General features: G+C 46.7%; 1 protein-coding gene across 2 annotated transcripts in view; it reads right to left on the bottom strand.

The window, feature by feature from the left end:
- LOC144176064 (WD repeat and HMG-box DNA-binding protein 1-like) overlaps positions 1-27,461 on the bottom strand; it is a 387,207-nt gene that overhangs the window by 287,574 nt on the left and 72,172 nt on the right. For both annotated transcript variants that reach the window (XM_077705189.1, XM_077705190.1), the window contains exon 3: positions 11,145-11,381. In XM_077705189.1, the coding sequence (XP_077561315.1) occupies positions 11,145-11,381 (237 nt within the window). The remainder of the gene's footprint in view (positions 1-11,144; positions 11,382-27,461) is intronic.

The following is a 27,461-nucleotide window of genomic DNA, read 5'->3' as shown; positions in this document are numbered from 1 at the left end:
TCTGAAAATCCATCAACCGACTGGCACCAATCACAGAAGTTTATTTTTTGAGGAAGATATGAGCCAGCATGCCAGCTCGGAGACTCTTGGCGAAAACTCATTCTTCAGCTCGTCGAACTCCTGACAGCCAGCAAGGTTTTAGCAATGCGCGCAGTAACTCTACTCAATTGACGTTCCGTCGAATTCTATAGTGTCGCCGGGAGGCCAAATCGCAGAATTGTCAGCTCGCGTGCTGAGGCTGAGACACTTATGTCGATGACAGCATCTAGCCAAATCTTCATATCTTATCCACACGCCAAAGTGCTTGATTACATGCTTGAACAAATCAAATCAGCAGTTTCTTCCTCATTAAAATGGTCATATCTCAACTCTCAGCATGAAGGTAGGAGTGCACGAAAAAACATCAGTCTGATTTGTTTGTGCCCACACGCCCTTAAGGCTCTGCTCTATTGTACACGAACAAACTCAATCAAATGTCCCCGATTGGAACGTCCTTCAACGAAACGGCGTTCGATACAACAGTGTTCGATGAAACGGCTTCGTTCGATGTAACAGCGTTCGATGAATTGTCTGCAACCCCTTTTCGCAGTGTGCGAACTCGGAAACATTTTTCGGAAAGGGGGCCCACGTGATCGGCGGCTGCCAGAGGAAGGCTGTGCTCGAGCAAAAATCCCATAAACAAGCACTCCACCCGCACAACATGCCTGTCACACTGTCCTTTGCTAAAGAACTGGCTCAGTTGCTGCTGTTTTTTTTGGGTTGGTGGGTGGCTGAAATGCTTCTGCGATGGAATAAACGCGACGATGTTCTCTTTGCCTCCATGTGAAATTCCGAAGTGGCACCTACAAACAGTGCAATGTGCGTAATGATTGCCCTTCGGCGACTCGAGAACACAATTGAACGCGCTTATGTATCGCTTTAGGAATAGCTTAAGGTGCTTTTTGCGATCACGCTCTTTGCCGGAAGCCATGTGTCCACAACGCGGCTTAGCAGGGCTCTTGAGAAGTAACAAGACATGGAGAACGACGGAGTGTCTTTTGAAGGCTAGTGTTGCAGTAGAACGTTAAATACGACATTCTCTCGCACCGCCAGGGGAACCAACAGCCCCAGACCCGTCAGCTTAAACAGCGGCTGGCTAGTCATTATTATTGGCTATAGTTGTGGGGTTTTCCTACTACTCTGGCATTATGCTATATGCCGACGGATTCTGAAGAAGCCTTGATCGGAACGGTTTGCTTTCTTTCAATGCGCCCAGATAAAGTGGAGAAAATGCGATTTCAGAGAAATTCCCCTTACAATCCGGGAGACTCAGCAGGTATTAGTTCTCATCCCGTTTGTCGATGCCAACATAGCTATGTGCGGGCCAGAATACCAAAGAAACAAAAAAATGGCGCCGATGTAAAGTAGGATGATGATGGTATGACGATATATATATGTTCGGTTAGAGGGCACTGATGGTTTGGCAGCCACTGCATCATAAGAAATCTTGGCAATTCTTGTCGCGTTGTTGCTTCCTGTTACTGCGGCACAACACCAAGGATTGGCCGAAAATAAAAACACTAAAATTCAACTTAATTAAGAGCAGGCTACACAATGGCACTGCAGAACTGACACTACAGAAGACCACAATTCTCTCAGGCGCAAGTACACCAGACGAAATGCAATGCTCAAAAGAGCCAACATCAGCAGATAACGGGTATGCGCCTGGTCTCCGACCGCCACACGCCTGGGGCGAAGTGCTCGAGGTCCACTTTAAATTCTTAAGTTCCGATTCAAAAATGGTTTAACAAAGAATTTTCGCTTGGATTTAGCATTCCGGCATTTACGATTTCTTGTGGCGAAATGTTCCATCCTTCAATTTTTTTAGGAAGGAAACAGTATTTGACAGCATTTATACGTGTCATTATCGACATAAATTGACCGTGATGACTACTTGTTACTCTTCCCGGGGACCGCGGTTTTAAGTACAGATTTTGGCTACAATTAAAGTACTTATGGTGCATTAGATAAAGAAACTTTAGTCGTGCCACTCTAGGTCGCCAGGCAAAGAGGAGGGAGTTCGAGCTTGTGCTGCATTTCTGTAACAGACTGTCATGATCGATAGTTAGACATAATAAACCTTGCTGCTCTTCTTTGGATCCTTTCTAGCTGATCAACTTGGTATTTTTAAACGGGTCCTATAATATGCTGCCGTACTCTAACATCGGCTCTACAAGGAATGCATATGTCGTTAACGTAGCTTTCATAGAAGCTAGTTTAAGTTTCTTATTAATAACCACAATTTTCTTTCTGCAGAAGACCATACATTACTTATGTGCAACTTCCAATTTAAATCTGCGGCTACTGTGATGCCTAGATATTTGAAGTGGGTAACTCGCTTTAAATGTTTTCTATTGAGCTCTTGTTCAAACGAATGGGTATTCTTCAACACAGATTGTAGGCGGGCCAATTGGTACATAACTGAGTTACAAACAGCGCAGGAACAAGACGATAAGAGGATCACACAGACACGGCGCTGACTAACAACTGATGTTTATTGTCGCGAACAGGCAATAAATATGAAAAGAGAGAAAACACGTGATATACTAATCTAGGAATGGCAAATACAAATATACAAAAAGAACAAAAGATACAAAAGATACAAAAATTACCATATCTGCTATGGTGCAGTAATACTGTTATATCTGCAGCAGCCGGCAAAATTTATATCACAGCATCCACACATTCTCTCCTAGCTACCAAGCAATTCATTTCTTTCCCAGTAAGGGTGAGGGAGGGTGTGCTGATGCAATCCTTCTTACGGGTGTATATTTCCCATGCTTCTCTGATCTCCCGCCGTAGCTTGTCCTGATACCCGGCCACCACGTGGCACTGCTCACATGAAGGCGAGCAACCTGAGCAGTTTACAATGGGCGCAGCGGGCGTGCTCCCTGTTGCATCTTTTGCTTTTTTGGCATTTTTTACATCGCACGCGTGCTCTCGAAGCCGATCATTTAGGCAGCGCACCGTTTGACCCACGTACGACCTTTTACATGACAATGGTACCTCATAGATAACTTCTTGCCGGCACTGAACGAAGGGCTTTGCATGTTTCTTCGTGCACCTGTTGACCGCTGGGCATTCGCTGTTTACTTTCCGACAAAGACTACTCAATTTGTCGGGAGCAGATTACACAAGCTCTACACCCGACCCACCTACTATTTTCTTGAGCTTGTAGCTCACACCATGGATGTAGGGTATTACGGCTAGCTTCCTTTTCTCTTTTGGTGGAGGCTCCTGCTCTTGTGGTGGTTTCCGTATGTTTTTCAAAAGTTTGTAGCCCACGCTGCAAAGGAGCGGATTCGGTAAACCAGCCTTACGCAGACGGCTTGTTTGGGCTTCCGCGCTGCTCTGGATGTGATGATTGCAGGATCTGGAAAACGGGTTCTTCAAGGCAGAGGTAGCTACTACTCGCTTGACCAGTTTTGAATGCGCAGAGGTGAAAGGCATAAAGCCCTTTTGGAATCGCGGGGCATACCTCCAACACAGGTGCTCAGTACTCAAATACAACCTCAGATCCAAGAACTGTAGTTGGTTATTTGCGGGCACCTCCTTCGTTATCACGAATTCGCTCACGCTCTGGGCAAAGAATCCCACCCAGTCATCAACCTTCTGCGACTGCCCTTTATCAGAAATCTTGAAAATAATGAGGTATTCTTCGACAAAGCAAAACACTTTGCCCACGGCACTGTCCTTTAGGGCGGCATCCAAAGTTCTGTCATGCCGGGAGAGGACAAGGTCGCTCAGTCCTCGGGGCTATAACGGAGCCGATTCAGACGCCCTTCTTTTGGATGTACAAGTTACCATCAAACTTTACGAATGTGGAGCTCAGACAAAATGAGAGCAGCTCAATAAAGCTACCTACGCTAATACCACACTTATTCTGGAACCCGACAACACCTACACAGTCTATGCCCTCAACTGCTTGGCAAATGGAGGCGTGCAGCAGCGAGTAGTAGAGATCTTTCAGATCGATAGAAAATGCGCTCACCGCTTGTGGTTGCTCCAGTTCTAGGAAGGTAGATACGTCCTGTGCCTTCCTTACTCGAAAATGGTGATCAATGGGCAGCATAGCTAGAGACCGCTGCAAAAACAGCCCCACAGAGCGCTTCCAGGTTCCACGCTCAGAGACAATGACCCTGAATGGGCATTCAGGCTTGTGGGTCTTGGCGGAGAAAAAAAGAGACAGGCAGGCGTGCTGGCTCTTCTTGACGGGCGCGGCTACCTTGTCCAACTTCCTGTCCTCGCACCGCTTCAGGACTTCCTTTTTTACTTTAAGCGGATCAACGTTGGAAACAGTGCGGAAGTTGTCAGCGATCGATTGCTTTGCCTTCTCTGAGTAGGTCCCCGACGACATAAAGGCAAAGCCACCTTCCTTGTCAGACAACAGAAGCTTTAGGTCTGCATCACGAAGCGAGGAAACGACTTCCTGTCTGCGTACAGAACGTTTAGATTTTGTCATAGACTGCAACACATCCACTCCTTCACTCACGCATCTGTCCACATCCTCCGTGTTTGCCCTGGCAGCTGCAGTCCTAACCACGGAGAGCAGCACTACTTTGTCGAACTCAGGATGCACGCAGAACTTAGGCCCCAAACTTAAGGTCTTCTTAGCTTGGGGCGGAATGTCAGAAGTGTCAAGGCTGGAGATGCGAGAGCTATCCTGGGGATCTGAGCGAAGATCTTCTGCCATAGGGAGTCGGTTGGTATGGAAGCGGAGCGCAAAGCGTTTCGAAAACGCCTATCACCTTCTCCTGGAGGTGCTTCTCGAAAACAAGCCAACTTGAGACAGTCCTTGATGTACTCCGCTTGGTTCTTGGCTTCACGGCGAAGCAATCGGCACAACTTTGTTCCATTGTTGCCTGATGGGGGAAGTGGTCCTACCAACAAACCTACGCAGGGTGGCACGAACTTGTGGTTAATGGAGTGGGTGTAGAGGCGTGACCGGCAGTTCGCCGAAAGAAGATGACTGCTGCACATAGAAGAATATTAGAGATGGAGCGGAAAGGAAACAGAAGGAAAACCCGATGTAGAAGAAATTGACAGCAACACAGATTTTAGGCTGGCCAGTTGGTACATAACTAAGTTACAAACAGCGCAGGAACAAGACGATAGGAGGATCGCACAAACACGGCGCTGACGAACAACTGATGTTTATTGTCGCGAACAGGCAATAAATATGAAAATTTACACCATCTTCAGCGAGGGGAACCATGGGGTAGATGCGACGCATTGGGGGTAGCCGTTGCGTTTCCGTTATGTTAGCGTGTGGATTGCTGTTGTTGTGTGTCCTATTTACGCAGCATGTTCACCCCCGATGCGTCGCATCTACCCCATGGTTCCCCTCGCGAGAAGATGGTGTAAATTTTATCGGGGTGGCCGGTGCTTGTTACGGTTGCGCCGGCCATCGCGATATCAGGCCTGTTAGTCTCCATTTCAAATCATCGGCGGTCACCGGAGGATTTCATCGGAGGAGCGCCGGCGGAACGACTGAGCGGAGCGGCGCAGTTACCGCGTTTATATGTACGGTGAGGGGAATGAGTGAGAGCAGCGCAGAGCAGCGCATGCGCATGTGTTAACCCGCACCCACGCACAGCTGGCACGGCGACGGAGCGAGCGCAGCCGAGCGCTAACTCGCAGATGGCGCTGCGGTGAGAGCGGCGCTAGCGCGAAGCTGGCCCGGCGAGGAGAATGGGGGAGGGATGCGGACGCCGCCGGACTACGCCGGAGGGATAAGGCGGGTGAAAGAGATTCGTCGCATCTAAAAGACAAACACCACGTGATATACTAATCTAGGAATGACAAATACAAAAAATAACAATATCTGCTATGGTGCAGTAATACTGTTATATCTGCAGCAACCAGCAAAATATATATCACAGGGTCCTCACAATCTTTCCTAGCCACCAAAAAATTCGATTCCTTTCCCAGTAAGGGCGACGGAGGATGTGCTGATGCAATCCTGCTTACGGGTGTATATTTCCCACGCCTCCATTTGCGAAGCAGTTGAAGAGGGCATAGACCGTTCCAGACTGAGTGTGGCATTAGCGTAGGTAGCTTTATTGAGCTGCTCTCATTCTATCTGAGCTACACATTTGTAAAGTTTGATGGTAACTTGTACATCCAAAAGAAGGGCGTCTGCATCGGCTCTGTTATAGCCCCAGCACTGAGCGACCTTGTCCTCTCCCGGCATGACAGGACTTTGGATGATGACCTAAAGGACAGTGCCGTGGTCAAAGTGTTTCGCTTTGTCGATGACTACCTCATTATTTTCAAGGTTTCTGAGAAAAGGCAGTCGCAGAAGGTTGATGACTCGGTGGGATTGTTTGCACAGAGCCTGAACGAATTCGTAACAACGAAGTAGGTGCCCGCAAATAACCAACTACAGTTCTTGGAACTGAGGTTGTATTTGATTACTGACCACCTGTGTTGGAGCTATGCCCCGCGATCCCAAAAGGGCTTCATGCCTTTCACCTCTGCGCATTCAAAACTGGTCAAGCGAGTAGTAGCTACCTCTGCCTTGAAGAACTCGCTTTCCAGATCTTGCCATCATCACGTCCAGAGCAGCCTTGAAGCCCAAACAAGCCGTCTGAGTAAGGCTGGTTTGCCGAATTCGCTCCTTTGCAGCGTGATCTACAAACTTTTGAGAGACCTTCGGAAACCACCACAAGAACAGGAGCCTCCACAAAGAGAGAAAAGGAAAGTAGCCGTAATACCCTACATCCATGGTGTGAGCAACCAGCTCAAGAAAATAGTAGGGCAGTCAGGTTTAGAGCTTGTGTAATCTGCTCCCGACAAATTGAGTAGTCTTTATCGCAAAGAAAACAGCGAATGCCCAGCGGCGAACAGGTGCACGAAGAAACATGCAAAGCCCTTCGTTCAGTGCCGGGAAGAGGTTATCTATGAGATACCATTGTCATGTAAAAGGTCGTACGTACGTCAAACAGGCCGCTGCCTCAATGGTCGCATTCGGGAGCACGCGTGCGACGTAAAAAATGCAACAGGGAGCACGCTCGCTGCGCACGTTGCGAATTGCTCAGGTTCCTCGCCTTCATTTGAGCAGTGCCATGTGGTGGCCAGGTATCAGGACAGGCTACGCCGGCGGATCAGATAAGCATTGGAAATATCCACCCGTAAGCAGGGTTGCATCAGCACACCCTCTGTCGCACTTACTGGGAAAGAAATCGAATTTTTTGGGAGCTAGGAGAGATTGTGAGGACGCTGTGATATAAATTTTGCTGGTTGCTGCAGATATAACAGTATTACTGCACCATAGCAGATATTGTTGTTTTTGTATCGCTCGTATCTTTTGTTCTTTTTGTATTTTTGTATTTGTCATTCCTAGATTAGTATATAACGTGTTTTCTGTCTTTTCATATTTATTCCCTGTTCGCTACAATAAACATCAGTTGTTAGTCAGCGCCGTGTTTGTGTTATCCTCCTATCGTCTTGTTCCTGCAATGTTTGTAACTCGGGTATTCTTACTTTTATTTGTTATTCTTGCCAAAACTGTTTTATCTAGGTTAATTTTAATTTTTCATTTCACACAGCAATCGTGGATTCCTTCCAGTCGTGTGTTCAATGTGACCTGGTCATTCTGGCGTGGTATTCTAGAATAAATTAAGCCGGCATCTGCGAATAGGCGAACCGTGAGTGAGCTGGCAATGCCTTGTGCTATATCATTAATGTAGCATAGAAATAAAACCGGACCGAGCACAGACCCATGGGGAACCCCGGACGTTACCTGTAGAATTGTGGATTTCCCCTCTGTTATCACAATATACTGAGATCTGCTCGCAAGATAGAAGTTAACGCAACTTTACGTTCTTACGTTCTTTATTACCTCCCGAAAGGTTGTTTAACTAGAAGCTGAGAATGTGGTACAAGATCAAGAGCCTTAGATATTTTCAAACTGCATCCACGTTCCTGATTCATTTAAAACCTTGGCGAAATCATGAATAGTCTGAACAAGCTGGGTTGTGGTTGATAATTTACGTCGAAAGCCATGTTGAGTGGAAAATAATTTATTTGAGCTTTTCAGCTAAGTGAAGAGTTGCTTGGAAAGAATATGTTCGAACATTTTACAACTAGTGCAGGTAATTGAAATGGGCCTGTAATTTTCGATATTCGACCTATTGCCGCTTTTGTCTACCAATACAATTCTAGCTATAAGCCAGGAGCCAACTTTTGTTGCTTCGATGATGCATCGAATATAATACGCAGATATTTTGAAACCCATTCCGCATAACGCTCTAAAATTTCATTCGGATTACCATTCGGTGAAGGAGACTTTTTCGTGTCGACGTCCAGTAATAGCGACAATATTCCATGCTCGGAAAGAACAGCACTCGGAACTGTTGGATTGCAGACAACCTTTAGGGTCTGAGCGAGTTCTCACGGATGATTCCGCAGGATGATAGAAGACAAAGTGGAAGCATTCATTAAATCTTTGGGCCCATCCCTGATGATGCGTTCCTTAACGGCAACATACTGGGCATTCTCCTGTGATGGGGAAATTGGGCGCCAAAAGCGCTGAGGGGAGTAGCTCATGAATTGTGTAAGTGTTACTAAAAAGTATCTTGCCTTTGCCGTTTTTTAATTTATGCTTAAGAGTAAGCAAACGGTCTCTAACTTCCGATAGATTCCTGTCTTTTTTTCTTTCTCTCGCGGTTTATTTTACTTTTTAAATAAATAATTTCTCGATTTATCCAGGGGTTACGCTTCCTAACTGTTTGTACTCGAAAAAAAACTTTTGTAGCAACACTTCCAAGCAACTATCTCCTGAGAAGTTTCTTTAGGTGAAAGTTTCTTTTACCGACCCTAACCGACAACGCATTTTTATGCAAACACAACCAGTTTGTGATTGGAAAGACCATAATTTGTTTCAAAACCAAAGACAGACAATCTACCATCCAGAAACACAAGAACAAGTACTGAGTCGGATGTAGTACCAAGCCTAGTCGCACCACGGACACACTGTGTAAGGTCATATGTGAATGCTATTTCAAACAAAATTTCACTATTTTTAACGTCCGTAGAGCTGAATAAAAATATATGCATTCTATACTGCCCAAGTTGAAATTTCCGGCTGTAATTAATTATTACCGGATATACTTGTAGACAGGAAGTCTTGGATTGATTTCAAGAACCACACTGACATGTACAGAGCACCAATGACACACGGTACTCAACTCATACTGTTGAACACCACATGTCCTCATTATCGAGCTATTTTTCATCAGTACAAGCTTTAATTTTTCTTTACAAATGACAGCAACGCCCCCTTCTCACGTATCACCGTCGGGTCGGATCATACGATAGGCCGGGGTTACTGCCTCGGAGTCCTCAATTTCTGGTCACAGCCAGGTTTCCGTGATAATAACTATACCTGGGTTATAATCCCATGGAAAGAGACCAACATTGTGCAGCAAAAGAGCGACTTTAAAGGGACACTGAAGTGAATTGTCAAGCTCCCATTTTTGCTTGCACTGCGTAGACTGGCTCAAATTAGCACACTTTTCATCGTTTATCCGGTCGACAAATCGGTAATTATTTTACAAAGCGCGAAAGAAGAAAAACTATCATGCGCGGTTTGCGGCGGCCGCACCAACTAAAGCTGTGACGTTAGGAGGAGCCGCACCGTGATTGGACGATGCCCAAGGTGAGCAACCAAAGGAGTTTCGGTTTCGGTTTCGGTTCTGTAAAACACAACCGGTGGCGTTGTTGGATGGGCATTCTCAATAACTCAGTAATCATCGTAGCGCGCTTCTGCCATGTTGTCACCTGTAAAAGTGCATAAAGATAAGCCTCCCAGGACGGATGGGAATCGTAGCATTCACTAGCCGAAACCTACCCAGTACATGAACGCCCTCTGCGTACCCGCAGACGCCCAAATGTCATGCGCTTTTCCCCCATATTTGGAGCTTGCCTCCCTCATGCCTGTATCGTAAAAAGCGTGTTCGCACCAGGCCAAGGGTCTGTTCATTCTGGCCTGTGCCCACTGCCTGCAAGCAGTCGGTGCTTATGGCAACAGCACGCCAACGATAACTCGCTAGCGCGCCCGTGCCAGCCTGCGCGCGTTTTGTGAACTAGTTCCTGGAGCCATGAACGTTGCGGCCCCAAAAAAGGTGAACTCAATATAGAAAACATCGGCGGAAAACGAAAAAGTTAACTTAAAAAAAAACGGCACGTACCCGCGGGGATTCGAACTCGTGACTTGCAAAATACTTGCGGTGGCATACCTAGCGACCCAGACCACTCGGCCACGGAGCGGGCTACGCTGGTATTGGTAATATAGGGTATATATTGTACAACAAGTTTACACTTTTATTTATTTTTGGCATTTCAAGCAGCTTAGGTGACTATTTGTTGTATTGCGCTCGTGCAGTAAGCGTCGCCCGACTTTCCACAATAGCTCACGTCTAGCAATTGCATTTCGTAGACGGAAAAGCGTTCGCAGATGCGTAGTCGTGCTGCTGACCGCTGTGCTTGTTCGCCCAGCGCAAAAAAGGGCTTCCCGCAGCCTAGTTTTACGCTGTACGGTAAAAATATCAGTTGATGTTATTTCCTTAGTAGCTATATTGACTTCGCTGACTCTTCTCCCGCCTTCAAGAGGCCTTATATTTTCCTACTGGCATACCAGTTAGCGAAGCGTCGCATGTGCGCTTGTGCAGCGCTTGTGTGAAGCGACCTTGACTTGGAGCTAGGTACAGTGTACAAACTAACAAAGTAAAGAAAGGCAAATTCTACCATTCACAAACGTGTCCTGGCTTCGTTTCAACTGAGCGAACGAATTGCGACGACCCGTCGGCGGCCGGCGGACGAAACGCTGGGCCGACTGACTCTGTCTGAAGGCCGGGGAGTCATGCAGTAGCGCAGCCAATTGCGAGCTCGGCTCCTCGCGACGTCACACGAAAACGCCGCAGAAAATGGGCGAGCGTAAAAAGAGGAGGACAGCATTTTCGAATTAATTTTTCTACTAAATAAAATCGCGTAAACGCGCCCAGTGTGGTCGAAACAAGGCCTGGGGACTCCGGACTACAATTTGCGCAGGTAATCCCGCAATGTTTACATATCACTTCAGTGTCCCTTTAAGAGGTGCCCACCTGGATGCCGCCGGCCACGTCGTTGCACCAGTGCCCCAGATCGGTGGTGACCGCGTGCAGACAGGAGGCGGTGGCCAGCGCGGCAATGTCCCTCCGCACGGCGACAGCTTCCAGCTGCCAGGGAGGGGGCCCGATCATGCCACTCACGTCGAGGCGCGGGCCACCGCGGAGAAAGTGCAGCTCCAGGCACGGGTGGGGCTCTCTCCTGGAGACCAAGGCGCCGTCCCCGTTGCTGAACTGCGAAGTAGTACAGCGGGAAATGCTTGCAGTGAAGCGCGCCTCAGCGAAGCTCATTTTAGTGCAGCGATGACTTATGAACTTCCCCCTCAGGAAAAATTTAACTTTAAAGGGACACTGAAGTGATATGTAAACATTGCGGGATTACTTGCGCAAATTGTAGTCCGGAGTCCCCAGGCCATGTTACGACCACTCTGGGCGCGTTTACGCGATTTTATTTAGTAGAAAAATTAATTCGAAAATGCTGTCCTCCTCTCTTTACGCTCGCCCATTTTCTGCGGCGCTTTCGTGTGACGTCGAGAGGAGCCGAGCTCGCAATTGGCTGCGCTACTGCACGGCTCCCCGGCCTTCAGACAGAGTCTGTCGGCCCAGCGTTTCGTCTGCCGGCCGCAAACGGGTCGTCGCAATTCGTTCGCTCAGTTGAAAGGAAGCCAGGACACGTTTGTGAATGGAAGAATGGGCCTTTCTTTACTTGGTTAGTTTGTACACTGTATCTAGCTCCAAGTCAAGGTCGCTTCACACAAGCGCTGCACAAGCTCACATGCGACGCTTCGCTGACTGGTACGCCAGTAGGAAAAGATAAGGCCTCTTGAAGGCGGGAGAAGAGCCAGCGAAGTCAATATAGGTACTAAGGAAATAAAATCAACTGATATTTTTACCGTACAGCGTAAAAATATGGTGCGGGAAGCACTTTTTTGCGCTGGGCGAACAAGCACAGCGGTCAGCAGCACGACTACGCATCTGCGAACGCTTTTCCGTCTACGAAATGCAATTGCTAGACCTGAGCTATTGTGGAAACTCGGGGGACGCTTTCTGCACGAGCGCAATACAACAAATAGTCACCTAAGCTGCTTAAAATGCCAAAACTAAATAAAAGTGTAAACTTGTTGTACAATATATACCTTATATTACCAAGGTCAGGAGAGCCCGTTCCGTGGCCGAGTGCTCTGAGGCGCTAGGTATGTTGCCGCAAGTGTTTTGCAAGTCACGAGTTCGAGTCCCCGCGAGTACGTGCTTTTTTTTTTGTAAGTTAACTTTTTCGTTTTCTGCCGATGTTTTCTACATTGAGTTCACCTTTTTTGGGCCGCAACGTTCATGGCTCCACGAACTAGATCACAGAACGCGCGCAGGCTGGCACTGGCGCGCTAGCGAGTTCTCGTTGGCGCGCTGTTGCCATACGCACCGACTGCTTGCGGGCAGTGGGCACAGGCCAGAATGAACAGACCTTTGGCCTGGTGCGAACACGCTTTTTACGGTACAGGCATGAGTGAGACAAGCTCCAAATATGGGGGAAAAGCGCATGACATTTGGGCGTCTGCGGGTACGCGGAGGGCGTCCATGCACTGCGTAGGCTTCGGCTAGTGAATGCTACGATTCCAAGCCGTCCTGGGAGGCTTATCTTTATGCACTTTTACAGGTGACAACATGGCAGAAGCGCGGTACGATGATTACTGAGTTATTGAGAATGCCCATCCAACAACGCCACCGGTTGTGTTTTACAGAACCGAAACCGAAACCGAAACTCCTTTGGTTGCTCACCTTGGGCATCGTCCAATCACGGTGCGGCTCCTCCTAACGTCACAGCTTTAGTTGGTGCGGCCGCCGCAAACCGCGCATGATAGTTTTTCTTCTTTCGCGCTTTGTAAAATAATTACCGATTTGTCAACCAGATAAACGATGAAAAGTGTGCTAATTTGAGCCAGTCTACGCAGTGCAAGCAAAAACGGGAGCTTGACAAATTCACTTCAGTGTCCCTTTAAGGCCATGCTCAAAAGTCTCGGCTGCGGAGTTCTATTTAGGGATAGTGTATCATACGGCTAAAGAATGATTTATGTTTTATTGTTTGTTTTTTTGTTGTTGTTCATTTATTCGTTTGTTTGTTTGTTTGTGATTGAGGGGTTTAACACGCCGACGCAACGCAGGCGATGAGGCGCGCCGTAGTGGAGGGCTCCGGGTTCATTTTTACCACCTGGGGATCTCTAACGTGCGGCTAAATCTTGTCCACACGGCCGTTTTTGCTTTTCGCCTCCATGAAAAAAGCGGCCGCCGCGGCCGGGAATCGAACCCGCGTCCTCGGGCTCAGCAGCGCAATGCCTTAGCCACTGAGCCACCGCAGTGGGTTTCGTTTGTTTGTTTGTTTGTTTGTCCGCACCTTTGTGTGCCCTTAGCCGCCGGTCAGGAGCCATTGGTCTTTGGCGGCATTCCTGTACACATGGACGAGCCGGGTCTGGATACACGGCTCAAAGCTGAGTGGCGCGGTCCTCCACTGCTCCCTTTGTACTGATGTTGAGCAAAGACTCACCGCCACACTGTTCTGTGGGTTATTTCCCTAAAGAGGGCAGGAGCATTTCATATGACGTAGGTCAGCCCTGCCTCCGCACCCCCTGCATGCACCTTACTAGGGTGACACCAGCTGCAAGCCACTGGATTTGGGAAACAATCGTTCTGCAAAAACGGTGTTAATACGGGCTTGTTGGTACACGCTTGGTTTGATAACAGTGCTAGGACAGGACTGAGAGGAGGAGGCGCAAGAGAAGAAACATTTATTGAGCGTAAGTGCTGATAGGAGGGCACTCGCTCAGTGGAGGGAATCCTTATTCTGGGTTACTCAGGGTGCGACTTGCCGTCCAGGCCCTCTTGACCAGTTACTGCTGGTGTCCAAGGTCCGGGTCGACCAGACGAGCCATCCACTGCTCAAACGTTGGGAGGGGGACTGCGGGTAGGTTCGGAGTTTGTTGGTACTCCCATACCTGGTGGTACAAGGTGCCCGGCGTTGGACAAAAATTGCAAAGGGAGGGTAGATACTGACTCGGTTAGATGGAATGGAGGAGGGTGCTTGACACGACACTTGGCGCTGACTAAGAGCAAAGGGTTTAATTTCGCCGCAGCTGAACATATAACTTTTGAAATGAAAACAACAAAGCTCACGAAACATATAATTGCGAGGGTAAGGACTATAAAAATGCACATACGCAAAGATTACGATCCATGACACAGGTAATCGCTATCCTTTTTTTGCAAGTCAATCGACGGCATGCTGACGCCATTTCCATTTCGTGAATGGATGGTGTGAGCCTCAAAGATTTCCCTGGTACGTTGCTTCTTATATCTTTTAGCACACGTCTGTGTTCGAGTCTGGTCTTGCATCCACACTTCGCACAGTGAAGGGCTAGATTACTGCCTTTTCCTGTTTTTGGTTGCAGGCGTGTTCCCGTAGCCGGTCGTTTAGGCATCGGCCTGTTTGGCCCGTGTATGACTTACCGCAAGAAAGCGGTATGTCGTACACTGCCCCTGATGAGCAATCCACAAATCGCTGTGCGTGCCTGTTAGAGCAAAGTCTCGTGACAGTATTTTAAGCGTTTACTGTGCTGCAGAGACCCGCTTAATTTGTTGGGGGCGCTGAACACCACGGTAACTCTGACTCGAGCAGAAATCTTCTGGAGTTTGTTGGAAACCCCATAGAACAACAGCTCACTTCCTTCGTTATGTGTCTTCGCTCCCTTCCGCTGGTTTGCGCCTTTGTAGTTCCATCAGGAGGGTTTCTGATATACTGAACAGCATGGGAGCGGGGAATCCTGCCTTGGTCAGTCTGTCAACTTGATCAGAAAAACTGGACCCCACGTGATGCCAGAAGGATCGGCCGGAACGCCCTCAACAGTCATGGATCGTAATATTTGCAAGTGTGCACTTTTTATGGAAATAAGTCCGTGCCTTTGCTATTTTATCATTCTGTGTTTTATACTTTTTATTTCCCAGGGTATACTATCAGCTGCGGCGAAATTCAACCCTTTGTTGTTAGTCCGCGCCCAGTCTCGTGCCGCCTCCTCTGTGTCCTGTACAAGCGCTGTTATCCAACTGAATCGTTCTGCAGCCGGATGTTTTAGGCCATACGATCAGCTGAACCTACAGCACGGAAGCGTTAGGTGAAGGCACACTTCACCGTTTGGCGGCAGTTTCGACTTTACCAACTTAAATATAAAATGGGTGCTTATTACGAAATAAAAACAGCGCCATCGATCTACGCACATCCAACACAAAGGGGATAGGGTGTTCTTTGAGAAAATTCATCAAATGGTCACGTTGTACCTCCTCTAAAGCTTTGTTTTAGATATTCGTCCTTGATTGACAATCTTTTCCTTGAGATTTGAACGCGCACAGCAAATAATTAAGGACAAAATAAAACACAAGGGCTTAGCTTAGCAAACACTCTATATACAAATGAAAAGCTTGGCTTTGACTGGTTTCACTTGGTTAGCCTTTGATTTACCTGCAATTCAACTATTTGTCCAGCCTGCCTTTGGCAACGGTCCTGGTCCTGATTCTCGCGTTTTCCGAGCTGAACGGCTCGCTCTTCTTCAGTACATCCGACGCTTGGCGCGCTTGGCGTTTCGGACCATCTCCACTTAAGCAGCTCGCCGGGCCATGTCTGCGGGACGGTTAGACTCCGCTTGCTGAGAATTACTCAAAGCCTCCAGCTCCCGCCCAGCGTTCAGAGAATACGGCCTGGCATCGTTTTCATTCATGGCTACGCTTGCATGCGGGCGAGTCGCGTGGTCAGGCGGCGACGGATAGCAAACGCGGCCGTACACGGCGCTCCGCCTGGCGAGCGACGTGGTGCGTTGCCATGGGTACGGCGAAGCTGCGGTCAAATGAAAGTGAAATTCCCCGCAAAGGCGAAGCCGTTCGACGAGATTAGTTAAGCTGTGCTTTAAAAGGTGCAGTAACTGCTAGAAATACCATTGGTATCAGAAAAAGAAACCAGCCCAGTTCGTAGCTCACATTCTCGCGAACGCCCTTGCCTGGAACACATCAAAGCTCCTTCAGTAACAGGACGTGGCAGAATTTTAATGCCGGGCAGCTCTGCCTAGATGCATCCGGTGTAGGTCAGGTCTACACCAACATCCAGAAACTGCTACACGTACTAACACTCAACCAACTCGCGAAGCTAGCAGTCATGAGCCCTCTGATAGCCCCACCCCTGCTGCGGCCCACGTCGCCCTTTTGCTGCCCATGGCCCTGATGTTAACAATATGTATGACTGTTTCCTAAATACATTAACAAAACGCATCAAAATGACCCATGCCCGCTCACGAAAGGATAACAAACAACCTACGTGTCATTGGCTATCAGCCCATGTACTTGAACTTCGAACAAAAAATATCTGGCATTGCCAGCAACAACAGCAAAAAAAAAAGTCAACACGTTATATTGAAACCAGTACAAAAATTAGAGTGTACTCTGAGTGGGACGATCAGCGTGCACCACCGAAGCGGCGCTTGTGCAGCGGGCGAAGTGGAATCTTGCTAACTGCGCTTGCCCAGGCACGAGGCATCGCGTGGGCCCCACTTTTTTGCGCTTCGCCAAATTGGTACGCCAACAGGAATGTCAAAGCGACAGCGGGGTAGAAAACAACATGTCAGAATAAATTAAACTGTACTTTTAGAGGCACTCCAGCGAAGGCATGTCGTTTTATTTTTTTTTTTTTTTCAAACTGCTTACAACGCGGGAAAAAGAACTACAGACGAACGGAGATGACAGGGACAAGGGTTGCACTACCAGCTTCCACTAATTTATTTTTTCCGCTTCTCCCGGCATAAAATGTACTCTCCCGGCGTAAAATGTAATCCATAGCAAAAAACATGGACAGTGCTGCGTTAACTTTTGCTGCGTCTGTGCATCGTCAATAAAGCCAATCGAGTAATCTGGCTATATTTTCATTTTACACTAACTTTCCAGCGCGTTCTCTACGAATATAGATTTTTAAAGTGTTGCGGTCGTAACCGTTTGATGGAAGCCTATATGTTGCTGAAGTCTGCGTGCCAGGTATTCAGAAGTGAACGCAGCATCAGTGTGTCACATTCAATAAACCAATTCCCAGTTGATGCCTGCGATTTGACTGTACGCCCGCGAGCGATGCCCAGGTTTTCCCATACTGCCCGGAACTTCGGTCTGATTTTTGTATACAGGGTGTCCCAGCTATCATGCACCAAGATTTAAGAAAAGAGCAATGGCGTTACTCGAAGAAAACCTAGTGCATAATGTTTGCAGTACTGTGGAGAAGCGGACAGTGATTTTTTTTCATTAATGAGACTTCACTAATTAATTGTAATTATTATCTAACTCGAGAATTACTGTCCTAATCACTGAAATGCCAATGAGGCACTTGTGCCAATGTGCCAATGAGGCACTTGAGGCACCCACGAGAGGAATCTAACTGCGGTATTTTCAGCGACGAACTAATTGCGTACTCATTTATTCTGACTGATAAAGAAAACCCGCGAAATATAAGAAATAACACGTGACGGCGCTTCCGCGCACATTGTAAAGCAGCGTCCCCAAATAAGCTGATTGAATCAACTGCTTGGCTTGTTACCCGCCCGAAGAGACAGAGCATCACCTTGATAATGGCTCGCATGGAAGCAGCAACAGCAAGATTCGCGAGGCGCGTGTGCAGATAAGGCACAAACTCGCTCACGATTTCTTCTTTCTTTTATTTATTTCACTCTGGATAACTCAAAGGCAGTCTGTTTAAGGCCATTGATTTACGATGTCCACGGAGGCACCGTCACGTGGTATTTTTTCATATTTCGCGGGTTTTCTTTATCCATACGCAACCAGTTCGTCGCTGAAAATACCGCAGTTAGATGATTCTCGTGGGTACCTACTAGTGCCTCATTGACACTTTAGTGATTATGACAGTACTTCTCCACTTATCTGTTCAAAAAAGGTAGAGTAACACCTAGATATAAAAGTGGTGACTACAACGTCATAGAAAACTATACGCCCATTTTCGTGATCAGGGCTGTTAACTAAATACTTATAATCAAATGAGGTTTATTATTTCTAATAAAATACATCTTGCATCCCACCAGCATGCCTTCCGCCCCCTATACTCCCCTAGAATGGTTGTCGCAAGCACTAAAAGTATAACAACCACTGCATTGAATGACGGCAAACTTGTTCTTGGGTTATTTTTGGAGGTAAAGAAAGAATTTGATATGTTTGACAAAAGCGTTTTTCTTCAAATTCTAAAGTGTTCTGGTTTTCGAAGACCTCCTTTAAATTTCTTTCAAAGATATTTGCGGAGGCGTATGCAGGTGGTGCAAATAGAAAATTCAGTTTGTGAATTCCTATTCATAAGGCATAGAAAATCGCAGGGGTCTGTTTTGGGGCAAATTTTATTCGCAGTATATGTGAAGGATTGACATGATACCACAGATGGCAAAACCGTAATTTAAGCAGAGAACACAGTGGTTCTAGTGCCTTACTCGAACATTGAAAAACTAGAAAAAACCTGCCATGCGATATTTCGGAAAATCGAACAACGGTTCTCGTAAAACAGATTAACGCCTAATGTAAACAAAACCAACTCTCTTGTATTCTCCTAATCTACCAAACGAGTTAATAAATCTATAACCGTAAACATAGGCAGAGCACAAATTGAAAACGTTCAAACCAATTATTTCCTCGGACTCACGCTTGATGCTTCTCTGCACTAAAAAGAACACGTAAAAACTGACTTGAGAAATTTAAGCCACTCCAGTTTCATCCTATATCAGGCAAGTCACCCGCATTTTCTTCATCAGCGCTAAAAGCCATTTGTTTTGGTACCTTCCACTCCAACCAACATTCTGCGTCGAAACAAGGGGCAATACTTACTATTCCTATCTTGAACCAGTTATTACACTGCAAAACAAGGCGCTGTGAATTATGACGTTCTCGGCATGCATGGCTCATTCGGCACCACTATTTAAGCCACTGCAAATAGGGTCATTTTTAATTGCACACGATCACAAAATAAGCTTGTGTTATCCAGAACATATTACCAAACAGCAACCCCTTACGATCCTCAATATTCACGATACCGGTCAGAAATACAATAACCGAATCAAGCAACAACTTGAACCTTCTTACGGCAGATAACTGTTATGATAAACGGACTGTTGAATATATATTGAAGCTAAAACATGGAATACTATTCCGATTCACATTAAACATATTAAAAATTGTCCAGTCCATGATGATGATGGTTGGATGAAAATGGCGCAAGGCCAACTGGGGCAAAGAGCGCCAAAACAGTGGTTAAATATGAGAGGTGAGAACGCAGACACTGAAATCAGTAAGCAAGAACAATAGTAAAATCAATAAAAGACAGTGAGAATGGCTGGTGTAAAAGGCCAGGTTGTGATGGTGCGTGGCATTAAATAAAGCTTTAAAAAACTACGCGTGATCGGAAATGAGATGTAAAAACTTGATGTCACTAAGAAACTTAAAAGTGCGTTGCACAGGAATCACGGGATCATCCGCTAGAAAGAGTGCTGGGTGTAGTGGAATGTTTTTGTCTGTAGAGTTGAGGGAAGTGCTTGTGTCTTGTTGTCTGGAGTGCTTTGCATGTAATGAGGATGTGAAGTACGGATAGGCCCTCCCCACACCTGCTACACAGGGGTCTTGGAGATCCAGTGAGCAGATGGGAGTGTGATGATGTTTGGAGTTTAATGGCGCAAGGCCGACTAAGGGCAAAGAGCGCCAAACAATAGTGATTACATGAAAGTGGCATGGAAGTAAAAGTAGAACATTTCAGTAAAAACAAACAAAGTAAAACATAACGTAATGAAGATGACTGGTGTAAAGGGCCAGGTTGTCAACATGCATGATAAGAAATGAGATGTAAAAATTTTACGTCGGTAAGAAACTCGAAAACGCGTTTGATTGAAAACATGGCTTCATCTCCTAAGAAGTATGACGGGTGTGGTTGAATATGTCGCGTGTGTAGTTGTGGGAAGTATTTGTGTCGTGTTGTGTCAAGTGCCTTACATTGTACAAGGATGTGGATCACGGATAGGGCCTCTCCGCACCTGCTGCACAGAGGTCTTGGAGACCCCGTGAGAAGGTGCGAGTGCGTTGCATGTGTGTGCCCTATCCGTAATCTAGCCAAGGCGACTTCAGTGTATCTATTACGTGTGTCGGTGGTGTATGGTACCAAGTGTGGTTTTATTAAGTGTAACTTGTTGTCTGTTTGTTCACTCCAGTGTGTTTGCCGTGTTTTGGGAAGTTGTTGTCTGATGTGTGGTTTCACGTCGGTGTAGGGTAATGTGGTTATGTCTACTGTATTCGTGAGTGTAGCAGCAGCAGCCATTCGGTCCGCTGCTTCATTCCCGGCTATACCACAGTGGCCAGGGACCAAGCAAAGAACCAGTTCAAATTTGCGTACATACACAGACATAATACCCTTGACGATCAGATTGACAACGTGGTTTTTCGAAGGCATTGTTGACGACAGTGCCCGCACAACACTGAGGGAATCTGTATAGATAATGGATTGTGGGATGTGGCTTTGAAGTATATGATTGACAACAATAAGTACACCGTAAGCCTCTGCCGTGAAGATACTAGTATGACTATTCAGAGTTTTGGTGACACTAAGGCCGGGCCCATGCGCCGCGCAGGACACAGAGGTGGAAGTCTTAGAGGCATCCGTATAAAATTCAGAGCACTCATACTTCTGCTGCAACTACAAGAAATGCTGCAGAATTGCACATGTGGGAGCTCGGTTTTTATCTACATGTGTGAATGATGTGTCGCATGAGACAGGGCGGAGATGCCATGGTGCTATGAAATCTGTTACAGAACTTAGGATGGTATCTAAAAAGGAGACAGCAAGCTCTGACGCTTCCTCTTTAACTCTGTAAGAGAAGGGCGGAGAGAACGATGGTCGGTTTAGGAGTAGTGCAGTCATAGACGTATCATAAAAAGCTGACTTAAAAGGATGGTGTGGCATAGATGAAATTTTAAAAGCAAAAAGGAGATCTGTGTATGCTCGCTGACGTTGTAGGTTCCACCTATTACACTCCACATAGAGGCTTTCGACCGGACTAGTCCGGAAAGCGCCACATGCCACCCGGAGCCCCAGGTGAAGCACTGGGTCCAGCATTTTGAGGGATGTCTTACTTGCTGACCCATAAACAACACTTCCATAGTCTAATCGTGAACCTATCAGGCTAGTAAAAACACGTAAAAGAAGTTGTTTGTCAGCACCATATGAAGAGTGGGAGAGAACCTTGAGTGTATTCATGGCCTTTAAGCATTTATGTTTAAGTTGTTTTATATGTTGAATGAACGAGAGCTTTTCGTCAAGGACTACACCTAAAAACTTGTGTTCATTTCTAACTGGAGTTGAGACACTATTGAGTTTGATGTCTGGATCCGGCCGAATGCCACGCCTTTTCGAAAACAAAACACAAGTACACTTCACTGGATTAAATTTAAAACCGTTGCTATCTCCCCAGCCAGCTAGCTTGTTAGCACCAAGCTGGACTTGGCGCTCGCAGACAGACAGGTTACAAGACTTAAAGGATAATTGCACGTCGTCTACATAGATTGAGCAGGAAATGGTTGGTGGCAGAGCCTTCCGAAGAGAGTTCATTTTTACAATAAACAAAGTGCAACTCAAAACTCCACCTTGCGGAACACCGTTTTCCGGCACATGAACTCTAGAGAGTGCAGTTCCAACTCGCACGCGAAACGTTCTTTCAGAGAGGTAACTGGCAAGCAGGGTGTCGAACCGGAATTTTTTCGGGTTCGGTTCGGGTTCGGGTTCAAGCCTTTCGGGTTCGGTTCGGGTTCAGTTCCAGAGCACCATTCCGTTCCGGTTCGAACCGGTTCAAACGGGTTCAAACGGGTTCGAAGAAAAAAAGCAGGCGTGATTTTCCTGTTAACTTTTTTTGCTCGTTTTTCGTTTCCTTATAAAGTCGGCATAACAACAAATTCATAATGAAGGTTTCTTTGTCCAAATATTTTGTCTTCGCCAAACTAATGCGACCCTGCAACACTTTTTTCAACTTTTTTCTAAATCTTGAGTGCTTGCAGAAAGTAGCCAACCAACACATTAGATTATGGGGTCGCAATGTGCCTCAGCCAAAAATTACTGCTACCTCCTCATCAGATGAGTTAGAAACTTGCTCAAAATATTTTTCTCTCCTTCCCGGTCTTCGCATTCTTCGACCGCTGAATGACGTCATTACAGTGGTGTAGCGGCTGTTTGCCGGCTTTCCTTAAGTTGCATAATAGAGCGCATTTGATAGCCACTTAAAAAAAAGCCACAAAAGCGAAGCAGAAACGGAAGGTGTGTCCGCAGCGACGAGCAAATCACGCACTGTTGCTCTGTGCTGGCAATAGCTATAGTTTTCGCAGTGCTTCCAGATGCGAAGAAGAGTGAAAGCGTTTATGGAAAGTGTTGATTTATTTATTCACTGCTTTTTTATTTATTTATTTATTTATTTATTTATTTATTTATTTATTTATTTATTTATTTATTTATTTATTTATTTATTTATTTATTTATTTATTTATTTATTTATTTATTTATTTATTTATTGTTTGTTTGGTTTAGCGCGCCCACGCAACGCCGACGGCGAGGCGCGCCATAGTGAAGGGCTCCGGAATAATTTTGACCACCTGGGGATCTTTACGTGCGCCGAAATTTCGGACACACGAACGTTTTCGCTTTTCGCTTCCATCAGAAAAGTGGCCGCCGCGGCCGGGAATCTAAATCGCGTCTGTGTGCTCAGCAGCCACGCCTTAGCCACTGAGCCACCGCGGCGAGTTTATCTAAAAGTGTTGAAGAGCTCCTTTAACTGTACCTGCAAAATGTTTTCTATGGTAGTGTGACGAGTATGTGGCGCCCACTGCCAAGCGTGGGAGGTGGCATTTAGAGAAATTTCCTTCTGCTCCTCTTTTATCTGCTAACAGAGCTGTTAGAAAGAAAGAATGGATACAAAGACTCTTTGGACGGCGTGTATAGGACGGCATTGGATAGGGAAGCACCGGAGATAGGAACTTGCTAATGGCCCTTCAGCGACTGGTGACAGCAATTGGGCTCTAGGAAAGATGATAGCCAAGTGAAGTCACAAGCAACAGTAATGATAACTTGTAGAGAGAGAGAGAGAGAGAGAGAGAATGAAGTTTAATTCAATCGAGGCAAAGTTTTAGAGAGGCGACCTCATTCCATCAAGAGCAACTGATCTTCCAGGCCGGAGCTGGCCATGGCTGTCTCCCAATTCTCTATGAAAACGTGGAGGTTGGATGGATCTACGGCACACTTGTCGCAGCCGCCTACTATGTGTATGATGTTCCCAGGCTCTCCACAGAAGCAACAAAATGGAGAGAGTTGTGTCCCGTCAAAGAGGTGAAGTCTGGTGTTGTGTGGGAAGGTGTATGCCCACAGGGTGCGGAGTAATCTTTCCTGGTTAATCGGTAGCAATTTGTGCTGGGAGGAATACGTTCTATGGAAGAGGCCATAGTGCTGAGTAACTTCCTGGTCTATGACTGCAGGATGCATGCACTCGGGCCGGGCTTCATCAGCGCTGGCTAAGCCAGTCAAATCTCGACCCACGAGGTTGGTGATCTTGTTTGCCGGGGATGCCAGTATGAGCTGGTGCTCATACAATCGTGACTGGTCACGTTGGTGGTCTCTAATTTATCATCGGAAGTGTTGTAAAATGCAATCGACCGTTGGCAAAGTTGGGCCATGCTTCTAAGAGTCTGTTATGAGAGTTTTGGCGCCGCTTTGGCTAAGCGAACGTGCTATCGCCGCTTCCTCAGCTTAGAGGGGGCTGTGTTCGGGGGTTGAGATGCTACACGTGTGGGAGGCTGCAGAACGGTAACACAAAGAGAAGGTATTAAAGAATGCTATCGGGCGTCTTTGCATCAAACCAGTAGATCGTCCCTCCCTTTTTTTTTTTTTGCCGTTTAGTTTCTTTCCAACTGTCTCCCCTCATATATACACACGTTTCGAAAACCATTTGATGAATATAAAATATGCATTAAGCAATTAGTAACTTTAGTCCGAGATGCCAATGTTAATATAGCAAAAACCTAATAGTGCAATACGGGCATAAAGAAAGACTTTTATAGCATTCAGGCGTCGTCACATAACTTTGCGGATACTTTGTGCGTGACAAAATTTCCTGATTGGTCGAGAAGGAGAACGCTGCAAAATTTCTAAATGCCAAGGACCCCAAAGATATCATGTTTGGTCCGACCGTCGAATCCGCCTTAACTGACCCGCTAATTCCTTTATTCCAAATTAATCAACACACCAGTCCCACTAATTCACATTAGCTCATTCACTCCCTTAATTCACCCCAGTCTACCCGCTAACCCACACTCATCGACTTCAATCCATCCGCCTCTTAAGTTTAAGGTTGAGCGGATTCAAGATAACATGAAAATGCTATAAAATATACTTTAAAAGTGGAAATTAGGTTTCCCCATTTTTTTATATCTCATGTTCTCTTAGAGCAGTAACCAAAGGACACAACGGCTCTGTATACAAGAAAAAGTGACGTTAATTTTGAGAACTGCGAGTGTTGGTGTCTCAGTGCTGTTTGTATATAACTGCCCATTCAAACTAGAATAAGTGGAAGATATGGATTTATTGTTGACGGTGTCCCTGAAGGCCTTCACAAGCGGACAGGTATGCCTGCAAATTAACAACACATTGAAAACTTTACACGATTTTAAACACCATGTAGATAGAAACCATGAAGAATATTCCATGATATGTTGCCTCGCAATATGCGTTATAACTTAAGTTATGCTAAATGTAAAAGATAATTGGGAGAGATGGGCAGTACCTAACCCAAAGTGATTGTATATACGGACAACTTTACATTAAATTGAGGGCAATACCGTAATTACCCGATTCTAACGCGCACCCGATTTTCCTGGCAAAAAAAAACTAAAAAACTTGCACCTCCGATTGTAATGCGCACGGAACTTTGTGAGCAAGAAAAACGAATGCGAGAGAAACGGGCGATTTATTTTCCGAAGTAATCTCACTCATCTCACTCCTCGCCGCTCTCCGCTGACCACAACATCTTGTCCTCGGTGCCGTCAAGCGCGCTCGCGACTTCTGAACGAACGTTCAACCATGGTCGATGGGATCGTGGCCCACGCCTCGCACGCCCATCCCGCGAGCTTCTCCAGAGGCGCACGCTTAAGCCGACCACTCGTTTTGAACGCGTGAGAGCCGGTTCTGCTATTGCTGTTATCAAGCGCGCAAGTGGAACGATTTGACGATTTGTGTGAACGCCGATAGAAAAGCTTAGGCGCCTATGCTTCCTGCGTCCGAAAAATCGTTGCTAAAAGTAGCTTTGGCGCCATCTTGATATGGCGATGGCGATGGGTGGGAAAAAATTTCCGCTGTTTCGGCAGTTTCGGTTTCGTATCCGATTCTAACGCGCATGCGATTTTCGACCTATTTTTCCGGAAAAAAAGTGCGCGTTAGAATCGGGTAATTACGGTAATTAGAAGAGAACATGATAGGCCTTGGGAACTGCAGACTACGCAAAATATTTCATGGTTCTGTCTGGCGAGTGGTAAAATATCTTCAGACGCAAGGTAGGGTACCGAAATGGAAAACTAGAAATCGCATTTTTGAGGCCCCGGAACCGGTTAGGAACGGTTCCTTCGATTCGTTCCGGTTCGGGTTCAGTTCCAAAATGGCGGAAAAAATACGGTTCCGGTTCAGTTCCGGTTCCGGGCGAAAATTCGGGTTCGGTTCCGGTTTTCGGTTCGGTTCCGGTTCCGGTTCGACACCCTGCTGGCAAGCGTGTTCCACATGTTACCCGACATACCAAAGGACTTCAAATCGCTGAGGATGCCGTACCGCCAAGCAGTGTCTTACGCCTTTTCAAGAACAAAGAATACTGTCATACAGTACTGCTTATGGAGGAAAGCATCTTTAATATATGACTCTAACGCAACGAGTTGATCGTTCGTAGATCACTCTGCCCTAAAGCCCGCCTGGCAGCTCTCGAGAAGACCATTGTACTCGAGGAAGTACACGAGTCTCCTGTTTGTCATCTTCTCTAAGAGCTTACACAGGCAGCTTGTCAGGGCAATGGGGCGATAACTGGCGGGAGAGGAAGGGTCCTTCCCTTCCTTTAGGAAAGCCACTACTATGGCCTCCCTCCAAGAGCGTGGGAAGTGCCCCGAAAGAAATATTTTATTGTAGAGGTGAAGAAGTGTTTCAAGCGTGTCTGCATGTAAGTGTTGTATCATTGTGTATGAAATCCTGTCTGCACCTGGAGCTGAAGGTTTACAAGTACCGAGTGCGACCTTCAGCTCATGAAGTGAAAAGGGGGTGTTATAGGATGAGTTCGACTTATTAGTGTCTCGCAAGGACTTCTTCTCACATGATGCTTTGTGTTTAATGAAAGTGTTGGTGTAGTGTGCTGAGCTGGACACGTGTTCGAAGTGTTGTGCAAGCGTGTTGGCCTGGTCTTCGAGTGTGTCCCCTGTTGTGCTAACCAGGGGCAGGCTGTGTGTCTGTTGTCCTTTTAGCTTGCGTATTCGTGTCCAGACTTTGTGAGTGTCGGTGTATGAGTTGATGGAAGTGAGGAAGGCGCGCCAACTCTCCCTTTTCGCCTCACGACGCACACGCTTCCCAAGAGCCTTTGCCCGTTTAAAGGAAATGAGATTATCTGGCGTGGGGTACCAGCGAAGGACACCCCACGCCTTGTTCTGGGCCTCCCGCGCCCGCCTACAGTCCTCGTTCCACCAGGGCCTCCTTGGGGTGCGAGACGCACTGGAGGCCTGGGGCATGGACTTTTCGGCGGCGTCGAGTATGTGTGCCGCGACGAGTTGGGCTGCTCCCTCCACGTGTAGGTGTTTTATGGTTGTGTGGTGTAGTTTAGATGTTTCTGTGAATGTACTCCAGTTTGCTTTTGATTCATTAAACCTGTTATGGGAAGATGGACTGCTCGGGCCTATAGCTATATACGTTAATGAAGTGGGGAAATGGTCACTACCATATGGGTCTGTGCCTACACCCCACTCAATACATGGAAAGAGAACTGCAGAACCAATCGCCAAGTCAAGATGAGAGTATGTATTGTGTCCTAAGTTATGATATGTAGGCTGTTTTTTGTTGAAGAGGCATGCTCCGGAGGATGTAAGAAACTTCTCTATCAGGCGACCTCGGGCATCCGTTCTGGAGGAGCCCCAAAGAGAGTTGTTGCGGATCGGCCACCTCGTTGCGGGTGCGCCTCCAGGAAACCAAGCCGTGGGAGCCCAGAT

This window comes from Haemaphysalis longicornis, unplaced genomic scaffold (assembly GCF_048455015.1).
Source record: "Haemaphysalis longicornis isolate Haplotype H1 unplaced genomic scaffold, Haemaphysalis longicornis Haplotype H1 scaffold_3, whole genome shotgun sequence".
Classification (NCBI taxonomy): domain Eukaryota; kingdom Metazoa; phylum Arthropoda; class Arachnida; order Ixodida; family Ixodidae; genus Haemaphysalis; species Haemaphysalis longicornis.
This window is presented reverse-complemented; position numbering and strand designations above follow the sequence as displayed.